The sequence below is a fragment of the Xyrauchen texanus genome, chromosome 38 (assembly GCF_025860055.1).
Source record: "Xyrauchen texanus isolate HMW12.3.18 chromosome 38, RBS_HiC_50CHRs, whole genome shotgun sequence".
Lineage (NCBI taxonomy): Eukaryota > Metazoa > Chordata > Actinopteri > Cypriniformes > Catostomidae > Xyrauchen > Xyrauchen texanus.
Window position 1 is genome coordinate 12,486,581 of NC_068313.1, and position 16,410 is coordinate 12,502,990.

The 16,410-nt window shown below is 38.0% G+C and overlaps 2 protein-coding genes across 4 annotated transcripts in view; one reads left to right on the plus strand and one right to left on the minus strand.

The window, feature by feature from the left end:
* Positions 1–1,150: 1,150 nt before the first annotated feature.
* On the minus strand, positions 1,151–5,103 carry LOC127632015 (ribitol 5-phosphate transferase FKRP-like). 2 transcript variants are annotated; one of them, XM_052110469.1, is made up of 2 exons: positions 4,950–5,103; positions 1,151–4,486 (listed from the first exon to the last, which is right to left on the minus strand). In XM_052110469.1, exon 2 carries the CDS (start codon positions 4,189–4,191, stop codon positions 2,581–2,583), a length of 1,611 nt encoding a protein of 536 aa, XP_051966429.1. In that variant the 5' UTR covers positions 4,192–4,486; positions 4,950–5,103; the 3' UTR covers positions 1,151–2,580. The 2 variants fall into 2 exon arrangements, with proteins under 2 accessions (XP_051966429.1, XP_051966430.1); XM_052110470.1 differs by lacking the exon at positions 4,950–5,103 and adding an exon at positions 4,625–4,654.
* Positions 5,104–8,532: 3,429 nt separating this feature from the next.
* LOC127632065 (striatin-4-like) overlaps positions 8,533–16,410 on the plus strand; it is a 46,993-nt gene continuing 39,115 nt past the window's right edge. For both annotated transcript variants that reach the window (XM_052110541.1, XM_052110542.1), the window contains exon 1: positions 8,533–9,002. In XM_052110541.1, coding sequence (XP_051966501.1) covers positions 8,679–9,002 — 324 coding nt within the window. In that variant the 5' untranslated portion in view covers positions 8,533–8,678. The remainder of the gene's footprint in view (positions 9,003–16,410) is intronic.

Here is a 16,410-nt window from a genome sequence, read left to right on the forward strand (position 1 = left end):
GTATTCAACCTAAATGTTTTTTAATATTTTTTTTAAATATGCTCTGTCTAGTGTTGTCATAAAATTTAGGATAAAAATCAACCTGTTGCATATGCCTTTTTTCTTTCTTTTTTTTCTTTTTTTATCCACAAATCCTCTTTATTTGTAATATAGACGGCAATGAAGCATAGTATTAGTTGGTTGCTTTTACAAAATATAATCATGAGAAATTGTAACAAGATTTCAAACAGCCAGTTCGTTTTTTTTATTTATGTAATTGCAGAGGAGCACATATATGTAAGACGTTTCCAAAGTTTGTTCATTTTTTAAAGGGGAATCATGCAGAATATGTTCTGTGAACACCATTTACTGGATGACTGTTTTAATAGTACAACTTTACATGGACTGGATTGCTTATTCACATTTTTATTGAGATGCTTTGTAAACGTATAATATAAAAAACACAGCAGAAGAATGGTGTTGCGACAGGGTGAGAAATTTGCTAATTATGTTTCTATTTTATGTTGATCACAAATGTAAACATACTGATAAGGAGAAACACTTTTTTTTTTTTTTCTTCCCAGGAGTCACTAACAATTTGTCTTTCAGTTTGTTGATTAAGAACTGCCATTTGAAGTGATTTAAAACAGACCAAACCTGAATTTATTTCTGTTCCATTTTAATTTCTTGACATTTTTATTGGGGGTGGGAGGGGATTTGTGATCATAATCTGCACTATTAATGGCCACATTTCCTTTTTCAGTTTGTGCTCAAGATCTATTTCCAATCACAGAATTTGTTTGTAATCGAAATCACTCCTTAAGATATGTTGTTTATATGCGTTTAGTATAAAAAGCCCATAGTAAGCAATGTACTGCAATGGCTTATCATTCCAAGTGGTGTTAGTGTACTAGCTTGAGTGATGCATATATGTGTGTGAGGTCTATGGGTAACTGTGTCATAAATGGTTGCTTGATGATGTCATCAATGGAGCCAAAGAGTACTGTTAAGAGAACCATTGAATGTACTCCACACTGACTGCAGAATAAAATCTTTTTAAATAAATCAAGTTTAGCATGTTCTCTTTTTTGGGGGGGATACTTGTGTATATCAAACTCTAGAATGTATTTTTAAATGTACATAAAAAGCTGTTACATATAATTGACAATACAAACTATTTTTTATTTTATACATCTTAATGAGAGAGGCTTCAAATATTTGATTAGTAGCAATACTGTACAAAAAACACTGGTTAACATCTCTGAATGTTACTCCATAACTGACTGCGCCACCTTGTGGTCTATTAAACATTTGGAGGTGCTTGTCTGCAACATCTGTATTTTTCTCAAATTGACAGTCAATTATCCACTCAGCTCTGATTATTTCCAGACAAGTGAGATAGTCATATGAGACTGACAAATGTTAAGAGACAGAATAGCAAGTGGCAAAGAAGACATTTGGTTTGGGTCAAATGGTTATTTTGTTAGTTTTTCAACATTGAATCATTTAAATAAATGAATCATATTCTTAATTTATCATTTATGTACTTGTATTATATTAAACCCAGGTAATAACATTTGAGTAACACTTGGTGTCAAATAACTTGACAAATAATAAACCACAAAATCAACTTTATCAACAAATTTCCATTGAGCCAAAAACCCTTAAAATGTAAACAAATACTACATTTGGACATTCAAAACATATAATATATATATTGTAACTTATTGAATGAATGAAGTTATTATGGTAGAACATATTTTTTTTATAAAAATAAAATAGGAAAAGAACAGAGGAAAAGGCCATTTACAAGACCATACTGGTTGAAGTATTCAGTCAAAATAATCAACACAAAATTACTTGTGCAAATATCAATCAGTAAAGTGAATGAGTGCCTAAACTGCAGCTTCTTTTCAACAGCATGCGTAGCAGTTTTTTTTTTACCCCAGTTAAAACCATAATACCATTTTTGTGTAAAAACAAATCATGAAAGTCAGAGCGACCTAACTTGACATCACAAAATACCTATGTCACAACAGATGGAAAAAAAAAGTCTACTGTGGTATAATAATGATCATTATGCAAGTTGAGTTGAAAGGTTGAGTCCATTCAAAGTTCATGATGCAATAAGTTGGTCTGGGTTGCTTATTAAATGAGTCACTACAAACATAAATCCATACATTGAATAAACGTTAAGTTCGTTAAGTGACGATATCAGACTCTTTAAAATTAGACCGTTGCTCGCCCTTCAATTTGAAAATTTAATTTTTCTTTCCCATAATATTTCCATAGAAAATGTGGATGTTAAATTGGGGGTATTATTGCAAAAGCTTTGATCTTTCAACTCACTGAGTAATTCCTCAGACATCGCAGTGTCAAATATTACATGTAAATACTCTCTGACTTTATTAGTATTATTACATATTGTATATTTAGTCATGACTCCCCAAACCAAACACACACAAATAAATACAATTGGCAAGAAATACTGACATTCAAGTGTTCAGATACAGTCTGAGACATTGTGCCTGATAGTGATTCTCAACAAAGTTTAAAATTCAGTGTTGTGCGATTGTGGCACATCTTCAGGGTAACTGATTGCTATGGTCCTAATGTGCGACTCCCATCCAGCTTTTTCTTGGCAGGGTTGGGATACTGAGGGTTCTCAATAACCCCTTCCCCAAACTTGAGTTCCAAGAAGGCACGGTAGTTGTTAGGTCCATAAGCAGTGATGCCGGCGAACTGCATTGGCACCAGAGGTTGCAAAAAGTGCTCAGGGAACTCCACGTCTTGCTTGTGCTCTGTCCAAGTGTCCCTCGTCATGACTCCATTGTGGGGATAGAATGGCCACAAGTCCACATGCAGATGGTTAGCTTCGCTGTACTGAACGCGGTAGAAATCGCCCTCTACGGCTCGCTCCCATACGTAGCCATTAGCATCGACCAGTGATCCAGAGTCCAGGCTTTTCAAGTAGTCGCAGTTCGGAATGTCTTCCAAGTAGATCCCCAAATCCACATCATAATCCCAAGGAATTATGTCTTGATGTCGGGCAGCTCCCAGCAAAGAACCGCCTTCCAGCCAGTAACGCACACCAGAGCTCTCCAAGATGTTGATAACATATTTAGTGGTCTCTCGAAGGGCACGCAAGCAACAAGGTGGAGTCCAGCGCTCTAGATAGAGATATTCAGGAGTGTCATCACGCACTGTCCCAAAGCATCGTGGCGTCTCCTTGCTGCAACCAAACCACTGATCTCGGCCATCAGGTAGCACTATGCGCTTTAGGCCAAAACTGCGCATGAGGTGATTGGTGGCATCTTTCAAGCGACTGTCCGCCTTCCACTGATTATGTGCCGAGCTGAAGAGCGGTCTATGACTAGCAGAGAATGAAGGTCCTTCAAGCAGCTTGACCTTCCAGCCCCGCAGTGATGTCTGTACAAACAAGGAAGACATCAGTGGGCGCCCTAATGGAACAGAGAGATTGAAGAGGTCCTCGGTACGGATAAGAACCACGGCATCACCCTGCAGGGCTGTGCAGACACTACCACTGCTTCCAGAGGCTCCTGGTGTGTAGGTGGCCATCCATTCTCGAAGATTAACTCGCAGGTGCAGGCACTGCACTGCCGAGCGGGTCAGCACGGGGGCGGCAACCAGCCGAACTGGCCCGCCACCCTCCCCTTCTAGCTCCCGGATCAGCCGCTCCACTTGTCGGCCATGATCCAGCTCCACACCATCTGGAACCAACAAAGCAAACTCTGTCTGCACGTTGAACTCAGGCCGGTGAGTTTGTGGAGGCTGGTCAGGGCTTGGAGACAACACCAGCAGGCGTGCTCCCTCGGGAAGAGCCAGAGGAGGGTACGGTGCAGTATCGGACATTGCAATGAAGGGCAACTCTGGTCTTTGGCGCAAAAAAGAGCGTGCCACATCAACAACATAGTTCTCAAAGTCTTCAAACTCACGAACAAGGATTGTCACCCTGGGACCACGCGAGTTGCCCTCAAGGCCACTCACTTTAACACCGCCAACCATACTTCCACCTACCAGACTACCCACAGCGCCAAGTCCTGAAACAGGTAGAGAGGCTTTCTTTATGCCCTTTCCTTGTTCTCGACGCTTCTCCATCATCTGTTGCTGGGCCCGTGACACATAATATAGGATTAGCAAGTTTAAAACGATTGCTCCAGTTAACAGAGCCTGGCAAAAACTGATACGCATTGTGGCTCTTATGGGTAAGTGCTATTATGACACAGAAACCAATTGACAATATCTCAAATAGAGAGAGAATAAAAACCCTTGACCATCACAGCATGTCACAATTTCTGAAATCTTGAACATTAACATTCTGGTCTGGCCAAGAATAAATTAAGGTGGAAAGTGGATGGGAAGTGAATATTGTTGTGTTGAGGCTTCATTTCAAATCAGTTCCCTCTGGCATCTTCCTGTGTCAGCTGATTCGATCCAGGAAAAAATCTTGATAGGAAGATCCCATATTCAACCAGACTGTTAAATGCTGAAACGTTCAGACACAAAATAAAGCAAGAACATGTTAGCAATTCCAACTGGAGCTCTTCAAAGTCAAAGTCAAATATATATATATATATATAAGAGTTTGAGTTTCTAAAGGCCAATTATTCCAAGCCATCACTACCTTTTTAAGTCTAGCCAACAAAGATGACCCAGAAACGTATGGAGATGTTCAATGATTCTGTCCCCATTAGAGATGCACTCTTGATAACCTACATTCATATATTTTAGCATGTCTAATTTGATCCGTTGAGTCAGTGCATCCATATATAGAGCATGCATGCAAAGTTAAACCCAAATAGAGTCAACAAAGACAGATTAATCGAGATCTCAGCAGCCAATGTTAATAATAAGCCTTTCTTTTGTAAAATCGTATACATATTTACACAGCAGCGGGATTTTACTATTCCTTACTGCAAAGAGGTATAATTCACAAATATAAAAACTACCATTTTACGGTTGATTCTGTATGTCCCTCAGCAGATTGTTTGCTACATGCAAGTTATTCTTGCCATTTCCCCAATGCTGCTTCGGAATTGAGAACAGGAAGCTGGATATCAGTGCACAATGCAGCAGGAAGCTCGCACCATTGGGTCGCCTCGATCAATCTCATAGTACTAGAACAAGAGCGTAGAATCGCAATAAGCATGAATTGGGATTCTAAAATAGGCGTGGCTTATCGGAACGTACGTTGTCTCTAATTCTTCTTCTTCTTTGGTGTTTATTGGTGGTTGGCAAACCAGCTTATATGTGCATTACCGCCACCGACTGGACTGGAATGTGGTACAGGATTCTGCAGAAGGAAAACAAAAAACTATATTATTTTAATTAACTCAGTTTATTTTATAAACTTAATAATGTCATCATATATTAGTTGTTTTCCCTAAGACACCTGATAAGAAAAGTCATGATGTTTTGCCTTCCTTAGTGACTGAAGAGAAGGTGATATATCTCAGTATTGTATAACCTAATAAATAATAAAAATACATGACTGTTTCTGGTTGGCTACAGTATGTGCATTTCTCAGTTGGATGCTTGCCTATTTTATACAGTGTATTATTTAGTCCATTATGACCTATTCTCAGATGAATGATGATATTTTCTTCCCTTCGATTCCTGCCCTCGATTCTCTCAGCACCAACATGTTTTGTATATCATATAAATGTCTTCCAGTTTCTTTGTCATCCCAATACTTCTGCCATACTGATTGTACATATATCCTAATGTGTAGCTTATCTTCAACTTTGCTTAATTGTGGATCTTGTTTCATTCTTAGAGTTCGTTTGGCCAGAACTTCTGCCTGCTCATTTCCCTGCACACCAACATGAGCAGGAACCCACATAAAGCATGTATATATCCCCATAACATTTATATTGTATAAATCCATAAATTGTATGAATTGTATTAAATTGTAATAAACCCATCCCTGTCCTGACAAACAACAAAGTATGCTGATGAACTTTTTACATTTATTCTCAACTTTATCCAGATTCATTTTCCATGTGAGATTTTTATCAACCCATTATCTCTGATTGACCTAAGTTATAATTATTATTCTCCCCAACAGGTTTAAGTAATATTTTTTAGTTTGACTTCTTCACTGTCATCATTTGTTCATTTTCTTCAGACCGCTGATGCAGGGGATTTTCCGAAATGTAGGATAGTAGTGTAAGATCCATTAATTTTAATGAGTAAAGCGACACCATCTTGGAAGAAAGCTTAACCCAACACTTGCGGTGCATTCACGACATGTCGGAATTACCGTAATTACGAGATTTCAATTTGTAAAAAGTGTTCACGTCTTCATAGAGCTCGTAATTACACGTTGCAATCTCTGAATTCTATGAAAGCTCTGACTTTACAGTCGTGACGTCATGTGAAAAGAACCAATATGGCAGCAGCCTCAACAGTTGAAAGTAGTGAACATATTTCTGTTTAATATGTTTTTTTATTATGCCATTGATGCCTGGAGCATTTGTTGTTGTTTTTGTTCTGAAACATCAACAACAAAGCCATGTTGGCATTCTAAGTGTTGCCATAGAAACAAATAACTTAAAAGGTCTGAGGACGTGAAAGGCAGAGTTCCCATCTCTAAATAATACTGCGTTCCATTCTAATCTGATGTGGGATATTCCTACATGATATCTCCGATCTCCAGCCATAAATGCATCCCAATGCAAGATGCTCGGAAGATGACGTTTAAGGAAACAAAGCTGACCTGTTAGATAAGCGGGTGTTTGACTGTCACCAGAGATGTCTCCAGGCAACCCAATTCAGAAACAATCTGCAATGTAATCATTTGTACTACAGGTGTAAGATTATCAAAAGAGGGTATAATTTACCATGTTTTGAACACCTGCTACTCTGCTAACATTTGGTAAACACGCTTTAATATCATGTAAAGTAGGAACTATGACTAATTTATCGATATCATTTAAAATAAGTGAATGTTTATCACTTATTTTGCACATATTCCTGGGTGCCGACATGTTTGTGTGACGCCACACACCTGCATCTTGCTGAAATCGGAGTTGAAAAATTTTCCACACGACTTTCCCAGTTTGAATGGCATTCCACTGCACTTGTCCAAGTAGAAAGTTGGAAAATCAGTTTTTCACACTCCGGGTTTTGGAACGCAGCATAATAAACTTTTTCACACTCCAGGTTTTGGAACGCAGCATAATACATTTTTTCACACTCCAGGTTTTGGAACGCAGCATAATACATTTTTTCACACTCCAGGTTTTGGAACGCAGCATAATACATTTTTTCACACTCCGGGTTTTGGAACGCAGCATAATAAACTTTTTCACACTCCAGGTTTTGGAACGCAGCATAATACATTTTTTCACACTCCAGGTTTTGGAACGCAGCATAATACATTTTTTCACACTCCAGGTTTTGGAACGCAGCATAATACATTTTTTCACATTCCGGGTTTTGGAACGCAGCATAATACATTTTTTCACACTCCGGGTTTTGGAATGTTTGCAGTGTAAACTTTGACAGCAGTGAATGGTAAACCACAGCAAATATTATTTTCACTTACCCATTTGCTCCAAGAGCAAAAGAAAAAGTCTACTATTGCATTTGAATGACTTTCCAGAAGAGGAAAAAAATAGAGAGCAGTGGATTAAGACAGTAAAATAGGAGAAGATTCCAAATTTACTGTCACCCTCTCAGCAGCTGTAATAGAAACCCCCTCACAGCTGTGGCAATTAGTTTTTAAAAACGAATTCCAGGGTAATAGAACACAAAGCATAGTGATATAAATTTACACTCAATATTTAAAAAATGTATAGGCCTAATATAAAAAATTGCAAGATTTACACTGCTATATACGGTGGAAACGCATCATCACAGTCTTATATATATAGTATCAAATCACACAATAATCAATTACAAAATGACAATAAAAATAATTGCAAGAAAATCTGAAAAAAGAACAATAATATTAATATAAAATAGGCCTATTGCCATTAAAGAAATAAAATAAACAACACAATAACACAAATATTAAGAATTATATACATATGGGTATTAAACTCAAAAAATATCTCTAATTACAAAATAAATACAAAAATACTGCGTCATCACATTCTGTGAAAAAGGTATAATCCGACATGACGTAAACGCCCTTAAACTTTTCACTGGCCAATCAGGTAGCGCTTTCGGAATACTCGCTTGAAAACTGTCACTTTTCTCACCGCTGGTCAGGATGGACTAATCACTGATTAAATACTAATTTAAAAAATATAATTTTGTAGAGAAATTCATGAAGCGGATTTACCTCCTTTGTGACAGAAATAAAACTGTGAAATTATTGGATTTAAAAGATTGTACTTTTTTGGTGTACAAATATCTCCAATTAGACAAAAACTGTCCCGAGATTTGAATGCAGCTCAAGGGAGGATTCGGCTTTCTGAGCCGCGTTGCGCCCCCTTGAGGAAGAAAGCTTTAAGTCCCATAGGGAACAGTTGTAAGCTCGTAGGATCTTGCAGTCATTCAGTGGATCACTATTTGGCACCGATCTGTGTGTGTGTGAGTACTCGCCTATCTGTATCGAGAAGGAAAACGGGAGAGGGCTTCGGTGGAAATTGCAAGTAACGCGGTGGCTCATTCTTCAAATTCTCGCTGTTTATCCACCTCCTGGCTCCAGCGACAGCTCCAACGCTCTGATGGAGGGGGAAAGGTCCGGCGGGGTGGCGGGCGGAACAAATCAAAGCCCTGCAGGAAGCGGAGCGGGGCGCAATCCGAACGGCCCGAAGGCTGTGCTCGGTCCCGCTTCCACCGCAGCAGCAGCAGCAGCAGCAGCAGCAGCAGCAGCCGCCGCCGCCGCCGCCGCCGCGTCTGGGGCGATGGCTGGATCCTCCCTGACACGGGAAACGCAGGACGGCGAAGCGGGCCTCTCGCTGCCCGGGATCTTACACTTTATCCAGTATGAATGGAGTCGCTTCCAGGCCGAGAAATACCGTTGGGAAGCCGAACGAGACGAGCTGAGGGTAAACAGGGTTTCCTATAATCTCCATTGTTTTGGTCTCTTCTAGACGAATTACTTAGGGGAAAAAAGCACGTTTAAAGATACGACTTAAGAGAAGTCACGACCTGACGATTGCCTGGTATTATTGCTCAGAATGCAATCTTTGAAAACAAGCAGCTGTCCATCATGATTGCAAAAATTATATTGCACAACATAATACATGCTTTAAGGCAATCAGGAATACATTCCCAACTCAAGTGTCTGTAGATTTATTACTTGGACGAGAATAGTGATTTTTGCCACCATTGGATGCATATACACATGTACTACTTGCATTTATTGGGTTTACATTTGGGTTTGATATCCTGTCATTCACACTGAAATGATTTTCTATTATTCTCTGCAATACAGCGTATTATTGCATTTTTCTCATCCCTAGCATTAAATACAGGACAAATGATCACAATAATGGCATTTCAGGATCAACAAATTGTCAATAATAATAGTTAATTTCTGGGCGACATTTATTGCAAATGTCAAATTTAAATTTCAAACGAACGTTCTAATTATTGACATTGTGGCGTCACGTGACCCGTTGACCACTACTGTGGTTGAGTTGTGCGTTTGTAATCTATCTTCTGTCAAAAGTCCCGCAGGAGTATTAAATCACGTGCTTTATTCCCCCAAACCCTAAGGGAGCCTGTGTGTGGTTTTATATATATATATATATATTTTTTATCATATTTTGATCCTCAAGGCTCCCTTTAGTACTTCCACAATAGCAGATGGCAAAGCAGTTTCATGATTTAGTGCTATTGCTTGCATTTATTGCATTGCAATACACCGGTGGCAGCAATATTTGGAGAATTGAGCCACAGGTGAAAATTTTTGAATGTCATTGCGTTGCAAAATATAAATCTAAGTGGCATTTATTATAAAGAAAGTTAGCACAAGCACACTTTTAAAACAACATTTCATACACATAAGTTTGTTAGGTTTTAAATGATTAATAATATATAATTTTCACAATTAAAACGAGTATTGGGACTTTTACTGGTTGTAAAACATTAGTGGAACACTTATGAATTTATTGTGCTGAACTACACCTGTGGTTACTTTGCATGGACACCTGTGTTAACTTGAGGAATATTTTGTTATCTAATGTAGTGAAATTCATACATTTCAAAAAATTGTTCACCCAAGAATGAAAATTCGCCCATCATCATTCTCATTTCATCCCAGATGTGTAAGCTATGATTCACTTTCTTCTGCAAAACAGAAATGAAGATTTTTAGAAAAATATCTCCGCTCTGTAGGTCAATACAATGAAAGTGAATGGTGACCAAAACGTTGAAGCTCCAAAAAGCACATAAAGGTTTTATAAATGTAATCAATATGACCTGAGTGGTTTAATTAATGTCATCTGAAGCGATATGATAGGTGTATGAGAGTACTAGATCAGTATATGACAGATCTTCTATGTGTGTCCACAAGAGGGTCGAGTTCAAGGGGCCTATATCTCAAGTGCATTGGCATGTTCATGTAAGGATGTAATCTAATCAAGGATACACATGTACACACCATTTTAAAAAAAAGAAACTGATACAAATCTATAGAAAAGTCAATGATTCTTCTGTACAGCTTTCCTCCTCCGTTGTAAACAACACTGCGTTTTCATATTTTTTCGTCCATGCATCAGTTATCGTGTACATGCTAACATGCTTGCATGATGTGAAAGGCCGTGTGAACCTGACCCTCTTGTAGACTCATATAGGAGATCTGGCAGGAAGCGAAGGTTAACAGTTACAAAAAGTTTTAAATATTGATCTGTTTCTCTCATACACCTATCATATCGCTTCATAAGACATTATTTAAAGCACTCTGGTCATATGGATTAATTTTGTGCTGCCTTAATGTGCTTTTTAGAGCTTCAAAGTTTTTGTCACCATTCACTTGCATTGTATTGACCTACAGAGCTGACCCAGGATTAGAGATTAACCCCCTTATACATTTGCTTAGACCATCTTTTTGAGTCTGGAGATCACTGGCCCAGTTAGCAGGAAATGTTGGCCTTGGAAAAGCTTTGCAATTAAGTGACCCCATTCAAACAGTGCCTGTGGATTACATAAGAAGTTGTCAGTGTGCTCTATAAAAGGATAGGCCCTATGGCTTTCATGGACAACTTGTGTCTGTTCTTATGCCAGGCCCCTTCTGAACATGCCCATAGATATGTGCACAGGCCTCAGGGACCAACTGTTTTGTTTTCTATGTAACACACACACACACACACACACACACACACACACACATTTTTTTTATTTGCCCTATAAAAAGGATGGTAAGGGACAGTTGTAGAGACAGCAGCTCGCCTACTCAGTTTTCCCTGCTGTGGGGTGTCCATGATGTTTTTATGTGTAGCACCTGTGCCATTGTGTTTCTCTTGTGACAGGCAGGACAGGATTGCTCGGATATGACATCCTCTAAAGTGCAGCTGGTTTACAGAGGAAAATAGTTTGCTAGCAAAGGCCTGATCTTTATGTTGGTCTTCTAATGTGGTTTAATGAACTGCAGTAAGATGTTATAATTAAGCAAAATTAAGGTATTTTGAATGTAGCCATGACTGAAGGGTGTTATTGGGGACAATGCAGAGTGAAGTGCATGCAATCCTTTGAGCCATATCTATCAATATTCATAACAGAGCATAGCCTCTAGTCCTTATTGCTTGATTACTGAGTAATTAAAAATTAAGGACACATAAAAAAGTTATTTTATAAACCCTAATGATGTCATTACTGGAAAAAGTTGTCTTAATTAAACATTACTTAATGTCTAGTTTTGGACTCATAACTCATATCTATGTTCATTGAACTAATTTATCTGAAAAATCTTTAAACTTAATATTTTAATTGTTAATAAGTAACGATTGAGCACAAAATTGAGGAAATGGGGAATACCCATATTCGCTTGCGCACGCATTATTTAATTATGTTTCCTTTTTTAAAGGGAACTTACGGGGGCACTTATATAGTTGTTATTAAGAATTCATAAAGGTTTTTAGCTCTTTTGTATTATTGTTTATGCTGTTTTGCTGCAAATAGTTGTTTTGTGTGATTTCCCCATAAGAGTGATCTCCATCCCTCATGCTATCCCAGATGTGTTTAACTTTATTTCTTCTGCAGAACACAAATATACTTTTTAGAAGAATATTTCAGCTCTTTTGGTCTATTCAATGCAAGTGAATGGGTGCCAAAATTTTGATACTCCAGAAAGCACATAAAGGCATCATAAAAGTAATCCACATGACTGCAGTGGTTAAATACATATCTTTTGAAGTGATATTATAGGTGTGGATGAGAAACAGAACAAAATTATTATAAATTTTTTTTTGCTAGAAATTCTTCTCTCTGCCCAGAAGAGACGGTTTGCATGAAGAATTTGAGTCATAAAGACAAGAAGAAGAATGTGAAAATTTAAGTAGGGATTGACTGAGCATGGAGGTGAATTTAAAATAAAAAATGACTTAAATATTGATCTGTTTCTCACCCACACCTATAATATCACTTCAGAAGACATACATTTAAACGCTGGAGTCTTATGAATTACTCTTATGTGATTTTTGGAGCTTCAGAATTTTGGCACCCACTTACATGCATTGTATTAACTTGGGCTGGGCGACATGTAAAAAATATTTTCACGATAATTGCCTTAAAAATTTGCGCGAAATCCTATTACGTCGTCAACCCACCTGCGGAGGGTTGTTGAATTTTTTTGCTTCATTGATTTTGCTTTAAAAATATAATTCAAAAAATTTAAACAAAAGACATTTCTAAATAAAATCGTATTTAACCACCTCCCCAAATCCAAACATTTACCGCCTTCAACTGATCCATTTGCTGTCACGCAAGTATCAATCAACACCGATGGAAATTACTAATAGCCTACAAATTAAGAACTAAAGACATTTATAAATGTAAAGACAATGATAAAATTATTAATTCCCTTGCTTTCCCAAAATAATGCTGCCAAATGTGTGTTCTTATCAAATTCGTTTTTGAATTGCGTTTTGTTAATACAGTTATTGCTGCCAAAAGAAAAGAAAAATAATACTACATTTTAGGTTCAAGGTGAACATGTCTTGTATTACTTTGATTTATTCACTTTCATCTTTGTTTCTTTAATACAAAGATATATATATTACTGAACCTGTAGAGTTGTGTTCACAATGCATGCTAACTGCGTGGAAATAAAATGTACTAAAGCACCTCCTGAGATGATCAGAGATCATTTTCAGCATTCTCACAGACGACATTATTCTTGCAAACAGTTTTCAGATGAATAAAACAGAGAATCGGACACAAGCAGTAGCTTTGTTTACGCTCAAGTTGTGAATTTAATTTATGCGAAAAATCTGAATATCGCAAAAACAATGTGCGGATAAAGCCGCCTTTCCATCCCTTGCATTCAAAAGAACAAAATCATCACTTCCAGGGAAATTGTAGCGAATGTGTGACTCTTTTATTAATAAAATACTTGCGGTTTAGGATGTGCAGACAAACCACTTTAATAACTCATTTCATGACTGGAAATGACAGCACAAGTTTGTGTTTAACTTATTTGCTCTGCAAACTCTATGCAGGCTTTGGATGTTTAGGACAACGGTATTTCAGAATGACCAGGGGAACAGTTCAGTTGCGATGATTGGTCCGCTGGTTCATCCAGATATGAATTAATTAGTCAGTCACATGATTGTTTTGATGTGCATCTTGTATTCCTGTTAATTTCAATGGGAGTTTATTCGGTAAATGTGTTTCCATCATAGTTTATGCGCATTTCGTCTTATCGAATTATACGATTTTATTCGCATCTTGTTGTTTCCATCCAGCAGATTTTATACGATAATCCTAAAATGTGCATAAAAAAAGCATGGATGGAAACGCAGCTATTGACTGTTTTCTTTGTCAATTCTTTATTAAAACATTTTGGGGGATTTACTCCCATTTTCTCCCCAGTTTGGCATGCCCAATTCCCAATGTGCTTTAAGTCCTTGTGGTGGCATAGTGACTCTCCTCAATCCCGATGACGGAGGACGAATCTCAGTTGCCTCTGCATCAGCGACATTCAATCTGCGCATCTTATCACGTGGCTTTTTGAATGTGTTACCGCAGAGACCTTGTGCGTGTGGAGGCTCACGCTATTCTCCGCGGCATCCACACACAACTCCCCACGTGCCCCACTGAGAGCGAGAACCACATTATAGTGACCATGAGGTGGTTAACCCAACGTGACCCTAGCCACCCTAGCAACTGGGCCAATTGGTTGCTTTGGAAGCCTGACTAAAGTCACTCAGCAGACCCTGGATTCAAAGTTGTGACTTCAGGTGTGATAGTCAGCATCTTGATTTGCTGAGTTACCCAGGCCCGCCTCTTTTGTCTATTCTTAAAAATATAATTGTGTGTGTTTCTTCAAGTACATGTCATTGTGACTAACAGAATTTCTTTTCATGTGTCACTCCAAGACGTCTTGCAGCAGGTTGATTGCCTGTTGCGGGTAGAGGCGCAAAATTACCTGTGCATGAAAAACGTTTGGACGAGGAGCTCGGAAACTGGATTCAGCCTCGCTGCATTTGGCGGGTGCTAGTTTCACACACTGGCCACTCTTTCATATATTTGGTGACTTCCCAGATCCATAGTTTTGCCATTTCCCGATATTGTCGATCAGGTTCTGGATAGTTGTAAGACATCGTCGATATCTGATTACTTTGTCGTATCGCCCAGCCCTAGTATGGACTAAAAGAGCCGAGCAGTTTTTCCAAAAATCTTAATTTGAGTTCAACAGAAGAAAGTCATACACATCTAGGACGGCATGAGGGTGAGTGAATGATGAGAGAATTTTCATTTTTGGGTGTACTATTTATTTAAGTCTGCTTGCATCCAGTTACCTTAACTTAAATAGTTAAGTTTATTTAACATGAACACAAAGTTAAGTGAACTTAACTACACAGGTTTTGGAGATGTCATTTCTCAATTCAATTGAGGAAATGAATTTAATCAATCAGTTGAGTAAAATCAACTTAATAGTAGACTTTGATATCATAATTTTCACACCGGTGCGGTGTTCACGTTCAAAATGACTAACATCTGTATTACAGCTGGTTGGGCGCTAGGTGGTATTATGGGGTCATTTTCGTTAAGCAGGGTTAGGGCAAAGCCTACACAATAATGCAAGGCAGCTTATTTTTATTTATTTTAGCAAAAAATTCAAATGAAAATGAAAAACATCTCCACACTGGCCTGGGAACGCCTTGGGGTCCCCCAGTCAGAATTGGTTAATGTGGCTCGAGATAGGAAAGTTTGGGGCCCCCTGCTGGAGCTGCTACCCCCGCGACCCGACTTAGGATAAGTGGTTGAAGATGATGGATGTATGAAAAGTTGAAGTGCAATTAAAATGTGTAGTTCAGCTTTTTGAAAGTCAGTGTTACAAAAGTTGTGATGGGCAACATCTCTTTGGCAAAGAACCAATTACATCTGTCTGCATTCTCTCCATCATGGGCTACCGGTCGGGTATTTTGTTGTCCGTGCAAAAACTTCTTGTGGGTTGTTACGGGTTTAATGTTGGTGTTTTTTTTTAACCTTTGATCCAGGACCCAGTTTAGGTGCTTCGGAAGAGTAATGACTTTGTGTGAATACATTCGTTTTGTTCCCTCCTAGGGTTGGGTGATATGCAAGAAATATTTTCACGATATTTTTATTCACAATATCCAATTACATCGTCAACACCCTGGCTGAGGGATTGGTGAATATTCTTTTTTTTTTGTGATTTTGCATTGAAAATGTAATTCATTTATTTAAAAAGTTAAAACTTAAACCAAAGACATTTCTAAATTCAAATTGCACTTCAAACGAAATGAAAAATCAATTAAAATAATGTAGTAAAACTAAATAAAATAAAATATAACCACCTTTCCGTTAACTGTCACACAAGCATATGTCTATGACAACAAGCAGACAATTACTAATAACAATTAAGATCTAAGAACAATTCTAGTTGTAAACGTAATAATTATAATGATAATAATCACTGAAATATAAATCATGGTTCGAGGTGAACGTGTTTTTGTATTATTTTATGTTTTAATCACAGCTGTATAGGTTGAAGAGTTGCGTTCACAATGAACTGCTCTGTGGAAATAAAGTGAAGTGAAGTGAAGTGAACTCAAAGCACCTCCTGAGCTGAGATGTCTGAGATCATTTGCAGCACTCATAGACAATTAGGGCTCAAACGATTAGTCGACATTATCGACAACGTCGACAAACGACTATTCAATAACAATTTTTTTACGTAACATGAGATCACATTAAACTGCACTGAGAGGAAGAATTACACGGCTCACAGTCCAGATGCACTATAAACTTTCCAAACAGATTCAGATG

What these genes read in the sequence shown, in the direction of transcription:
- LOC127632015 (XM_052110469.1), bottom strand. Translation starts at nt 4,191, where the DNA reads ATGCGTATCAGTTTTTGCCAGGCTCTGTTAACTGGAGCAATCGTTTTA.